General features: G+C 36.5%; 1 protein-coding gene across 4 annotated transcripts in view; it reads left to right on the top strand.

The window, feature by feature from the left end:
* LOC148625102 (uncharacterized) overlaps positions 1-13,855 on the top strand; it is a 44,577-nt gene extending 30,722 nt beyond the window's left edge. Inside the window, exon 3 of one of the 4 annotated variants that reach the window (XM_088568392.1) lies at positions 13,280-13,855. In XM_088568392.1, the coding sequence (XP_088424518.1) occupies positions 13,280-13,437 (158 nt within the window). In that variant the 3' untranslated portion in view covers positions 13,438-13,855. Of the gene's footprint in view, positions 1-468; positions 4,261-5,095; positions 5,778-13,279 lie in introns of those variants that run through there. The other 3 variants (XM_088568395.1, XM_088568393.1, XM_088568394.1) reach the window with 3 other exon arrangements.
* Positions 13,856-14,112: the final 257 nt, after the last annotated feature.

Genomic DNA, 14,112 nt, shown 5'->3' with positions numbered 1-14,112 from the left:
AGGAAAGGTAAGATGGGAGAGAGGCACAATTTGTTCCCATTTGAAAGCCGATCGTCCCTTTGAAGAGTAATCAAGGGAACCAAGGTTATAGCAGTAATCAAAAGAATATAATCCAGGGACAAAGACCAGACATGGAAAACAGAGATACACAACAAAGAACATTAAATAAATAAAATCATACATACAAAGTAACAAAAGTAAATGAGCAAAAATGCGCCCAGTATACAGAATGCAAGAATTAAGCACTTATCCTTCCGAGGCACCTTAGTGTACGTCTGCGTCGTACTATATTCATATGTTTATTTTGATGTTTCTGATGTTGTCTTGTCAGATGATTTCTTTCTCATTTTCAAATACTAGTCGTTTACCAAAAAAAATATGTTTTCAATTTTTGGTTTATCTGATTTATTACACTTAATATATATCGTAAAAACGCCTCTTGTAGTCACTTACGTCGTTTATTTGAAGATCAGTTGATTCAAAATCGACGATGAACCAAGCCATACAAAGTTTACTTAACCATGTATCACGTGATCGTGCTACGTCATTGGTTCTCACTTCATAGATCGAGTGGATGGGCTTCTGCAATTTTTACATGATTTCTACAACTGAGAGAGAAAGTTTTGGTTAGCCAAAGAATATATACTTACAGTTGTATCAATTTAAACCACTTCGAGAAGAAAATGATAAACAATGACAGAAATATTTAACTATTACATGTATGAAAACTAGAATCTACAGAGAGACGACACCACTACTTAATGAAGATTACATAGAAATATTTCATTATGTTCTGTCACTTTCGCTTGAAATTTTTATATAGAGTAAATTAGGTTCACATTCTAAGATTAAACTGTTTCGATCTCGATCTTCAATGAAAATATTGATTCCAACCCTTTTTCGGAACGTTACTCCTGACAAGTGTACCAGTACCCCGCAAGTACAGATATAGGATAATACGGATATGTCTATTTTTTATTGGTTTTTGATAATTTTATTTGAGAACCCATAAGGGTTTCGTGCTGAAGCTTCCTCTTGTTTTAAACCTGTTTTTGCCGAAATTAAATATTTTAACTGACCTATAAATAATATTGTTCGTGTCAGAAAAGCTCCCTTCAACTCACCTAGGGTTACCTTTTATAAATTGTGTATTGTGTCAAATTCTCCATGTAAATTGTTTTATTTCAAAATTCGTAAGACAAAAGAAATGCAATTATATTTCAATTATCGATGTCATACACCTGCGTCGACACCTGTATCACGAGGCGCAGAACCATGTGAACATAAAAGAAGCCGCCCGCGCTTTCTCTTGGCCACAATTAAGTCTACGGGGCTTGTTAATTGATATAACCCAGCTGCAAAGAAAGAACGATACACAGAGTGTCACTTTTTTAGTTGTACCTTACTGTTCAAGTCCTAAAAGTAGTGTGCAAAGTAGTTGTGTTTTCGCCACGCGGGGATACATCGCGTATGCCTAACGAAAATGAAAAGCTGACAGAATACATGAAAAACTTTAGTCTTCTTACTTTCTAAATATTTTTTATGATATTTTTTATTGAAAACTGTACATTTGTTAGTAGAAAAACACCAAATACCGATACCTTCTCCCTGCCTCGTTAACTATTAGTATCGCAAAAAAAAAAAACAAAAAAAAATGGTTAATACGTGTTAGTAAATAATATCAAAATTGTATATATACATGTTTTATTACTTTAGTTGCATAGGACAAGGACCAACAAATACACAGAATTCTTTTTATATAAAAAGAAGGTTAAGAGAAAAGAGGAAGAATTAAAGATAGAGAATAAAAGGGAACCAAAAAAAAAAAAAAAAAAAAAAAAAAAAATAGAAATAAATAAATAAATAAAGCGAGGGTTGATATTGAATATTATCTCTAAGGGCATATTGACGAAGACAGTTTAGATAAGAAAGCATGGATCACATAAATTATAAACAAGCATACTAGGAAAATCTTCTTTAGGTATATATTATATAGGCGAAGGCGGTCTGGAAGAATATATAATGAAACTCAGATAGACATACAATGACTGAATGTACAATAAAAAAGCACTGGTCTTATGAGTATAATAGTTTAGGGTACATTTGTTTTGAGACTGTATCATGAACAATATCTGACAATTCATCTTGTTCTACAGGAACATGGGAGTTATGAGACAACCTTAATTCATTCTTGTTTTTGATTTCACAAAATTTGGAGCCAGGGGCCCCAGCAGGCAGTGGTAGCTTCTAATAAAATGTAATAAGTTTTTCTATATTAAGATTTTCTTTCATAAAGTTTTTAAAGCATTTATATTTAGTCCGGAATTTTCCATTATTGATTTATATATGTAATATATAAATCAAATAAAATTATAATGTTTCTCACTTTATTTCTACTGGAATTTTCAATTATCCCCAACAATACTATTTCCATGTTTAATGGAAGTTCAATCTCTAAAGTCTCAAAGATCCATGCATTAACAGACTTCCAGAGCTCTAAACTGTAAGGACATGGCCAAAACAGATGTTCAATAGTTTCAGGTAATTCATGGCAAAAAGTGCAGGTATTTTGGGATATTAGATTATTTTATTCAGAAGATCTTTTGTTCCCAAGATTCTATATAAAATTCTTGTTTGAAACCAATGTAGTTTTGTACTTTTTTGTAACATTAAAAGGTTTGTTTGTTTGTTTGTTGGGGTTTAACGTCCGAGCAGCAATATTTCAGCTATATTCAGACGATGAACATGAAATTGATGATAAAATGAGCATGAAATGAAAAAGGGGTGGGACACATTTTGATTGCCACTGGAAATACGGACAGGTGGGTAGGGTCGGGCAATTTAGCCTCCTGTGGCGGAGCCGTATGGTTCCTACTCCGGGAGAATACCACAGTAGGGTTCTTTAACGTGCGAGGAACGTGGCATCTTTCCCAACACGGTGCACCATTATGGTTTGCGGTCAGGTTTTCCGTATTATAGCCTGACAACCCCAGCATGTAACACGCCAGAGGTACCCTATTCCACCACCTGGGGCACACATCCCAGTTGCTCTGTGGGTAGAGCGCCCTAGCCCCTGGCTAGGGTTCTGAGCACTATTTAGTCGCCTTTTACGACAAGCTTAGCGCTGCTGCAGGCATATTCTTTTAACACCCGGACCTGCACGGGGCGCCGTCTAAGATTAAGAATGTGTCATCCGCATATTGTGAAAGTAATATTTCTGTGTCATCCACAGTAATTCCCTTAATAATTTCATTTCTTTTTAGCATAATTCCAAGAATGTCCGCACATAATAGAAATATATAAGGTGATAGTGGGTCCCCCAGTCTACATCCTCTTTCTATTTCGAAAAAAAATAAAATCAGATAGATAGTTGTTTTGAGTTATTGATGCCGTTATATTGTTATAGAAAGTGTTTTTCCATTGTCTAATAGATGATCCAAAATTTAAAAAAAAATAAAAACTTTGACCATAAATGTCCATGAAATGGAATCAAATGCCTTCTCAAAGTTGATCAGTAGCAATATGCCAGGAACGTCATGTTCTTCTGTGTAATGTAAAATATCATAAATCAGTCAAGTATTTTCGCCTATAAATCTACCTGTTATAAAACCAGTTTGATCTGTACTAATTAGATTTAATAGAACGAATTTTTTCGGCAATACAACTTGATGTCAGTTTATAAACTGTATTAAGCAGGCTGATGGGACGCCAGTTTTTCATATATTGCTTCGGTTTGTCTCCTTTAAGTATACATGTAATAATAGCTTGCTTTTGATTAATATTGTTCATATCCAAAATTAATATATCTAAATATAAATTTCCCGATGTCTATCCAGAAAAAAAAATCGCTTGGAAGCCATCGGAACCTGGACTTTAACCATGCTCTTTTTATTGCTGTTAATTCCAAAAACGTCAAGTCCCCTTCTAGGTAATTTTTGTGGCCTCATTCAGTTTTGGTACGTCATAGGGCAAATCTACTTGTAGGTTTACATTGTTTAAAATTTCTTTTTTAGCGTATAAATTTTGATAGAATTTCTAAACTTTCCTTTAAAATTTGTTGTTGGTTTTCCAAAAGAATACCTGTTTCATCAACTGTTTGTTTGTTTGTTTGTTGGGGTTTAACGTCCGAGCAGCAATATTTCAGCTATATTGAGACGATGAACATGAAATTGATGATAAAATGAACATGAAACCATGATGAAATGAAAAAGGGATGGGACACAAGGACAATAGGGTCAACAAATTTTGATTGCCACTGGAAATGGGGAGAGGTGGGTAGGGTCGGGCAATTTAGCCTCCTGTGACGGAGCCCTATGGTTCCTACTCCGGGAGAATACCACAGTAGGGTTCTTTAACGTGCGAGGAACGTGGCATTTTTCCCAACACGGTGCACCACTATGGTTGGCAGTCAGGTTTTCCGTATTATAGCCTGACAACCCCAGCATGTAACACGCCAGGGGTACCCCATTCCACCACCTGGGGCACACATCCCAGTTGCTCTGTGGCCAGAGCGCTCTAGCCCCTGGCGAGGGTTCTGGGCACTATTTAGTCGCCTTTTGCGACAAGCTTAGCGCTGCTGCAGGCCTGTTCTTTTAACACCCGGACCTGCACGGGGCGTTTCATCAATTAGTTCTGGTATTGTTTTATTTACATAGTTCTGTTTCTAGATTCATGAAGTACTTTATGGTCTTTCCCCCTATTCAATATACTGCATTTTAGCTCGGATCCATTGGCCCCTCATTTCAAATAATTTTATGTTATCGTCGTTCGGTGTCTTATTCTCTAAATTTCTAATTTCATTTTCAAGTTTGTGTTTTTGAGCATCATTAGTCTTTTACTTAAATGATGCGTAGGAAATTGTTTTTCCTCTTATTTCCATCAGTAATTGTCTCAAGGAATAACTGATCATTGATAGTAAATATTATATCATTTAAATCCATGGTGTGGAAGTTTTTACGGTCGTATGTTAAACAGGCATATTGGTCTACTACTTTTTTATAACATCTTTGACAATTTTCACATAGTTTGTGTCATATAGAAGAGAGTTATTAAATTTCCTTAGACCTTTACCAACACTACAATTGTTTAATTTCAGTGTAAGGCACACAGATGAATGGTCAGACCTGGAACTGTTACCAATTTTTACATTTTGGACGCAAGGATATAAACTTTCGGATACAATAAAATAATCTAACCTAGCCTGTTTAATAGGGTTAGATCTTCTCCATGTAAACCGTATACTATCTGGAAATAGCTCCTAAAGAGATCTAATAGGTTATATGTATCTTTAATAGCTACTAGTCTCGAGCTCGAGGGTTATTAATATTTTGGTAATTCAAAGTGTAGAGATTTTGGTCTTGGACAATATTATAGTCACCGCATATAATGATAGTATCATTATTGAATTCTGCAATTACCTTACTTATATTATCAAAGAAATTGTTTGTTTGTTTGTTGTTGGGGTTTAATGTTGGTTGGTTGTTGGGGTTTAACGTCCGAGCAGCAATATTTCAGCTATATTCAGACAATGAACATGAAATGGATGATAAAATGAACATGAAATGAAAAAAAAGGATGGGTCACAAGGATAATAGGGTCGACAAATTTTGATTGCCACTGGAAAAAGGGGGATGGGTAAGGTCGGGCAATTTAGCCTCTTGTGGCGGAGCGCAAAGGTTCCTACTCCTATCGAATACCACAGCAGGGTTCTTTAACGTGCGAGGAACGTGGCATCTTTCCCAACACGGTGCACCACTATGGTTTGCGGTCAGGTTTTCCGTATTATAGCCTGACAACCCCAGCATGCAACACGCCAGGGGTACCCCATTCCACCATCTGGGGCACACATCCCAGTTGCTCTGTGGGCAGAGCGCCTAGCCCCCGGCTAGGTTTCTGAGCACTATTTAGTCGCCTTTTACGACAAGCTTAGCGCTGCTGCAGGCCTATTCTTTTTAACACCCGGACCTGCACGGGGCGTTGTTGGGGTTTAACGTCCGAGCAGCAATATTTCAGCTATATTCAGACAATGAACATGAAATGAAAAAAAAGGATGGGTCACAAGAATAATAGGGTCGACAAATTTTTATTGCCACTGGAAAAGGGGGGATGGGTAAGATCGGGCAATTTAGCCTCCTGTGGCGGAGCGCAAAGGTTCCTACTCCTATCGAATACAACAGCAGGGTTTTTTAACGTGCGAGGAACATGGCATCTTTCCCAACACGGTGCACCACTATGGTTTGCGGTCAGGTTGTCCGTATTATAGCCTGACAACCCCAGCATGCAACACGCCAGGGGTACCCCATTCCTTCACCTGGGGCACACATCTCAGTTGCTCTGTAGGCAGAGCGCCTACTCCCCGGCTATGTTTCTGAGCACTATTTAGTCACCTTATACGACAAGCTTAGCGCTGCTGCAGGCCTATTCTTTTATTACCCGGACCTGCACGGGGCTCAAAGAAATTCGGTATTTGGTCCGTATAGCGTTATTAAAGTTATAACTGTATTTTCTATTATGATACTTAATGCTAGAAAGTTTCCGTTATGATCGTTAACATTCGGAATCCCATACATGTCGTATGGATTGTTCTTGTGATTCAGTGAAATCTTGAAGACAGTAAATGCTACTTTGTTTTTATTCTTTTAATAACCAAACACATCTCATCGTTTTTCTATCGAGTTTAAATCTTGGCAGTTGCACGAAACGATTTTTATTACATTATTATCGCCCCGTGCAGGTCCGGGTGTTAAAAGAATAGGCCTGCAGCAGCGCTAAGCTTGTCGTACAAGGCGACTAAATAGTGCTCAGAACCCTAGACGGGGGCTACGGCGCTTTGCCCACAGAGCAACTGGGATGTGTGCCCCTGGCGTGTTACATGCTGGGGTTGTCAGGCTATAATACGGAAAACCTGATCGCAAACCATAGTGGTGCACCGTGTTGGGAAAGATGCCACGTTCCTCGCACGTTAAAGAACCCTACTGTGGTATTCTCCCGGAGTAGGAACCATAGGGCTCCGCCACAGGAGGCTAAATTGACCGACCCTACCCACCTCTCCCTATTTCCAGTGGCAATCAAAATTAGTCAACCCCATTGTCCTTGTGTCCCACCCCTTTTTCATTGCATCATCATTTCATGTTCATCGTCTGAATATAGCTGAAATATTGCTGCTCGGACGTTAAACCCCAACAAACAAATTATATTATTATCCATATCATATCAAATAGAAGACGAAACAAATCTTAATATTTTAACAATGAATTTGTCAAGTGCATCTGGCAATCAATTACATGTTCAACATCTCTAAACATCATATATGTAACATCAGTAATTAAAAGTCCGGTCTCATTTGAGTATTCTTCTACATATTTTTTTTCAAAATTACACAAACATTTAAACATATTAATCTTTGTTTTTATTATCTCCGTGCCGTGCTTACAAATCAAACAAATAGTTGTATAGTTAAAAATAAAAAAAGAAAAGAAAATATGAACAAAATAACAAAAAATAAAAATATTCTGGCGATTTTAGCATACCGGCAGTGTCATCTGATTTATTGAAAAAAAGTGTTTGATAAATTATTATTTTCCTATGAGTTTTGATTTTAAACAAAATGAAATTTGAGTTTTGCCTATCATGTTAGTTCAGATACAGCTACCGTTTGTCTCAATAGTATTATCCGCTGTGATAAAAAAAGGACCAGAAATTGTAGAAAGAAATTTCTGAATGTCTAAATACTTCTCCTTTTTAAAATGAGTTTTTTCAAGCCACAGCATAGAGATGTTACAACAGAAACAAACAAATAAATAAGCATGTAACAAGTAAACAGCCAAAGAACTGTACTACGTCACGTGACGTTAGTTTTCTTTTTCATACATGAGCTTACATGCATCCTGTCCAATATTTTTCAAAAGAGGTTCAAAAATTTCTCTTCTAAATTTCTCTTTCAATTTTCAATTGATAATTTTGATTTGTTCGTATAAATCAAGTAACGTTATGGAATATATATAATATAGTATTATGTTTAACTGATTCAGTTTTTCATATAAAAGCCAAACATTGAAAATAGTACATAAACAGCACAGTACAGTATATATGCCCAAGTTGAAATGGCATTATGATATATTTTGTCTTTAATATCTAGATAAGAGTTATGCCAATAAACTTGATGTATTATACATGAATTTTTTTTTCTAGTGCCCCTTTCTGACTTTAAGCAAATATATAAAAAATACTGGATCAGAGACATAAGATGAGATATGATGTGTCATATGGCTCTGGTAATACAGTATACACAAGTGAACAGCATATGATAATAAATTCGTATCTGTAGGTAATTATATTATTAAGCTAAAACCTGGATAAAGAAGGGAACCACATGGCGAATCTTTAAGGGACGCTTATCCTACCGGTGCATCTGGTCCATGCTCCCAGTTTTTAGTGGAGTCCGAGTTGCTCATTTCCTTTTGTTACTTTGTATGTATGATTTTAGTTACTTTATGTTCTTTGTTGTGTATGTCTGTTTTCCATGTCTGGTCTTTGTTCCTGGAGTACATTCTTTTGATTACCGCTATAATCTTGGTTCCCTTGATTACTCTTTACAGATATTTTTTAATTATTCTTTGACAATTTGTTTTGAAGAAAATAGAAAAACTGATTACAATATAATTTAGACAAAGCTATATATTTATTTTTATATAGTCCCTCGTCTTTCCCAAGTTTAAGCTAGGGTCGTGTAATTTGTTCCTTAAGCCGACGAAGTGTCAATTAACCAAAATAATTCAGTAAAGAGAGTTGGTTTTGTTCAAGTAAGACAGCCCCAGGGATGCACTTCATATTTTTCTTGTGAACCACTGGTCGTTTTTGTGTGTACGAGTCTGTAGGAGAATACGGATTCCATTGACTTTTATCCTTATCTGAAGCTTTTCCTCTGGTCTGATTACATAGGCTTCTTGCCCCATCAAGTCCCTACATTTTTTTCATACTTGGTGGCAGGTCGTCTACTATGCGTATAGGTTTTTCAGCTAAATTTTTGCCTTTTGACATTACAAATTGTTTGTCTCCGTTTGTCATGGATCTAATTATGATTGGATCTGGCCGTTTAGGGTGATTACACACTTTTCTCGTTGGAATTCAATGGGCGTTTGCTATACCAATCTCATCTACCCTGCTAGATTCAATCCCCAAATCTTCCTCGAAGAATGTACGGAGAGTTTCGAATATGTTTTCATCATTTTTATCTGGGATTCCATACACCAAGCAATTGTATTTACGATCATGCTTTTCTAGTAGCAAAAGTTCTTCACGTACTTGAAGAATCTTATTATCTAGGCTCTGTCTGATTAATTCCTTTTTTTGTATTCTAGCCTGTGCAGATCTTGCCCTATGTGCCATACACCGTTTTCTAATTCTGTAATGATCATCACGTAATTTTTGCAACTCTGTTTGGATTAGGTCGACCTCATTTTTGACATTGTTTACATCTGCCTGTATTTAACAAACAGCTGCATTGAGGTTTTCTTCCACTCTATTGAGGTTTTCATTAAATGAGTCTACCTTCTTATTCAGACCAAGAATAAACTGTTTAAGTTCGCTGATAGACTCCTCTGATGCCATAGGTTTACTGTGTATTGTTTGGACTGATGTGTATGTGGAACAATGGATATTACTAATTACAAACCACTTCAGCGGTCCTTTGATAACTGTATTTCTTGTTTCATCATAATCTTTCACTTTTCAAACACTTATCTTTCTTGCATAATGTGTCTAACGGGTGGTATTAACAGTTTGATTTTAGCTATCTAAATTTCATGGGCGTCGCCATTGCTGGTCGCACTAAATATGATTATCGCTGTCATACACATATCGTTGGGCCACTCACTTATACAAGATACGTTCGAAGGTTTATTAATTTTTTTCGGGCACATGTATACATTTTCAATGCACCCAAATGGAGATTGAGAACCAATGACGTAGCACTTCCATATATGGTGAGTGAGAGTAACTTCCGGTTTTCATTTATGCATATTAGGTAGGTTGTGATAACACAAATAAGTCATTCTTACTTTATTTAGTGCTAACCTGATGAGAAGACGTTTGTTATACTCGCATCTAAACATACTATAAGTTTTATAAATATAAACGTTTAAAAAATGATATTTTTGTGTCACGTCTCCTTTAAATATATTTCATGATTGCGATTGATAGAACATAAACTAACAATTTGATGATACTATTGCAAATATTGGCAAAAAATACCGAATTGTCGGCAGTGGGGGTAATTTAAATACATCAAAATAAAAAAAAACCTTAACGTGAGCACATAAAACACAGACCATATACAATGTAGCGAACTGAATAAAATAGATTACACATAAAACCGAAGATGGCGTCGCACAAAAAAAAAACTAAAGCACTAGGGTTATGAACTCCCGCCGAAACCGCACGTAGAAATAATTGCTTTTTTATATTACTCATCACGATTTCCTTAGAAACTTCAACCTGACTGAATAATGTCCAGACTCGATCAGGTGCGAGTGTCAAAAGAATAGGCCTGCAGCGGCGCTAAGCTTGTCGTAAAAGGCGACTAAATAGTGCTCAGAACCTTAGCCGGGGGCTAGGTCGCTCTGCCCACAAAGCAACTGGGTTGTGTGCCCCAGGTTGTGGAATGGAGTATCCGAGGTGTGTTACATGCTGGGGCTGTCATGATATAATACGGAAAACCTGACTGCAAACCATAGTGTTGAACCGTGTTGGGATATATGCCACGTTCCTCGCACGTTAAAGAACCCTACTGTGGTATTCTCCCGGAGTAGGAACCATAGGGCTCCGCCACAGGAGGATAAATTGCCCGACCCTACCTACCTCTCCCTATTTCTAGTGGCAATCAAAATTTGTCGACCGCATTATCCTTATGTCCCATTCCATTTTATCATTTCATGTTCATTTTATCATCCACTTCATGTTCATCGCCTGAATATAGCTGACATATTATTGCTCGAACGTTAAACCCCAACAAACAAAGAAAAATGTCCATTTCAAATAAAAGTAAAAAAAACTTTATAAGATGTGTCCCACTATGTGACATACTTAGAGGTTATAAAGAGCATAAACCGCCAAAAACATCGGAAACTTGTATTGCAGTTCAAAGGCAGTATTTCTTTAATGGAAAATTTGACGATATCACTACGAGACACTAGGTGGTATTTAGAGATAGAAGAAAGGTAAACACTTGCTTACGCTTTGGATGGAAAAATCATCCTTAAATGTTAATATCTTTTAAAAAGAATGCAAGTTTCATCGGCCTTGTGGTATAGACGTTACTTTCCTATATCTTACAGCTTTCTAGATAAGCAATAAATCTACAGGAACAAGAACACGAGACCTTCGTGTATAACCTTTATCATAAGATTATTTCGATACATATATTTATTCCAATATATGGCGGTTTACAGGCGAAAACTGCAATATGTTATCAATGTCTTTCTAACAAGTAGTTATCGTTAAAACTCGATTGATTGATTGATTGTTGGGGTTTAACGTCCGAGCAGCAATATTTCAGCTATATTCAGACAATGAACATGAAAGTGATGATAAAATGAACATGATGACGAAAAGAAAAAAGGGATGGGACACAAGGATAATAGGGTCGACAAATTTTGATTGCCACTAGAAAAAGGGAGGGTTGGGTAAGGTCGGGCAATTTAGCCTCCTGTGGCGGAGCGCAAAGGTTCCTACTCCTATCGAATACCACAGCAGGGTTCTTTAACGTGCGAGGACAGTAACATCTTTCCCAACACGGTGCACCACTATGGTTTGCGGTCAGGTTTTCCGTATTATAGCCTGACAACCCCAGCATGTAACATGCCAGGGGTACCCCATTCCACCACCTGGGGCACACATCCCAGTTGCTCTGGGCGGAGCGCCTAGCCCCCGGCTAGGTCTCTGAGCACTATTTAGTCGCCTTTTACAAGCTTAGCGCTTCTTATTCTTTTGGACCTGCACGGGGTCGTTAAAACTCGAATGGACACTATCAAAAGAACTAAATTTACCTTAAGGGTTTTTTTTGTTTTTCCTATAAATTCTTGGCTTCAAGAAAAAAAACCTCACTATTAGTTTAAAGATATTTCAAAATAATATATCAAGTATAATAAATACAACAATAACACATTATTCGGAGACAGAATTCATAGGAATTCGGAAACAAGGCTTAACTTAATATGTTAATCCGTCTCTTATTGTATAATAAATATAAGCACTTAATCATTGTTAATCAGGATGCTCTAATACGTTCGTTTTATATATATTTCTGTAGTTATAGTAGAATAGAAAAATATTACGTGAAAAGGAAGAGATACATGTAGGTAGAAAAAGAGTGAATATGATAAAATGCATTACAAGTGCTAAACATCTACAAATCGTTTACTTTTTAAAATGTTAAATTTCATTTTTAAGAATAATTCTGTACTTTGTTCTGGTGTGAAGGCATCAGGTCCTTTAATAATATAAATATCAACATGAAAACTCAAAATGTGGTTAGTGTTAAGCCGGATTTCTGAGTACATTTAAGTAAGGAATGGTTGCTTGTCCCTACTCGGCCACAGGAAAAAGTATGGACTGGCTGCCAGGTTATGCCTGAACAGATGGTATTCGTGCGCAACCTGAAATGAAATAGCTGAGCAAGCCTACTATTATTTATTAGTACGAGATTCGTGTGAATCATTAGAAACATTAATACACGATTTAAATATGTTCATTGATCTCGAATTACAGGTGGCTACGGGAGTTTATTCCATATCTTAAAAGTGGACGGTAAGAAATAGTTCGAATAAAAAGACGTCCTTGTACGTATTTCGGATAGGTTGCGCGACTGTGGAATTCTGACCGCGCATTTGGTACCAGGGTACATAGATATTCGGGGTATCACTGTTCACCATCTCGTACATCATCGCGAGTTGATGTGTTTTTTTCTTCTATCAACGAGCTTTTCCGTCTGGTTTCACATATAACTTTTCTAGAGATGTGTGTGCCATCAGTTACGATACGCATCCCTTTTATCTGGACTTCTTCGATAGTCAGAATTTGTGTCCCCAAGTGTAAACCGACTGAGAAATAGAGCCTTGCAATAAGGACCATTTTGTCGATTGGTAATATTTAAGAAGAGACAGCTCCTGAATGATAATTAATTTTAAAGATGACGAGACAATAGTAGAAAAGTGACAAATAGTCCGATAAACCTTTGGTATTTTTTTAAAATGCTTGAATTAATTTGTATTTTTATTTTCAGCTTTTTGTACCTTTTTGTCCATGGTAATTTACGGATCGAAACATAGTGATGTCAGTCGAGGACAAACTTTGTCGAGAGGATTTGTCGTTTGTGTATTAAACTTCTTCTTACAAGTAGGAATTATCATTCTCGGAGTTCATTTGAAAAATTCTGATTGAATCCTTCTAGATGCCAACTCTTTATTTATGTATTATTATCAGTATGATCACCTGTAAAAATAGGAGGCAAATTGTCTTGGCATTTTTCTATATAATACTTTTAATTTAATCATTTATCAGTACGAGCAATTACAAATATTTGCTTTGTAAATGTAAATGTGTTTCTTATATCACTTGTTCGATGTTTTGCGGTCACTATCTTGAACATCATTTATTTTCTGTCATAGTACGTCAGTAGTACGTAGTTCCACAAAGCAACCATGACAGGATCTTTATGGATGTCCTAAAACCCAGCTACACTTCCGAGACACGTTATGACACGTCTGGGTTTTTTGTTGATGGTTCATATTGTTAGTTTATATGTGCTGTCTTTGTTTCGTACGTCCAGTTTTATATGTAAATAAATTCTTTTCCATTATAGCTTTAACGTGTATGTAGATCGACCTGTTTCATGTCTTCACATTGTTGCAATGTATTTGTACAATGAATTCGATGCACTGTATTGTTCTATTGATATCCTCCGATACTAAATTTGGTTGTTGAGGTTTAACGTCCGAGCAGCAATATTTCGGCTATATTCAGACAATGGACATGAAATGGATGATAAAATGAACATGAAAAGATGATGCAATGAAAAAAAAGGATGGGACACAAGGATAATAGGGTCAACAAATT

Source organism: Perna viridis, chromosome 2, assembly GCF_037379345.1.
Source record: "Perna viridis isolate PV_CMFRI_1.1 ecotype Kerala chromosome 2, ASM3737934v1, whole genome shotgun sequence".
NCBI lineage: Eukaryota > Metazoa > Mollusca > Bivalvia > Mytilida > Mytilidae > Perna > Perna viridis.
This window is presented reverse-complemented; position numbering and strand designations above follow the sequence as displayed.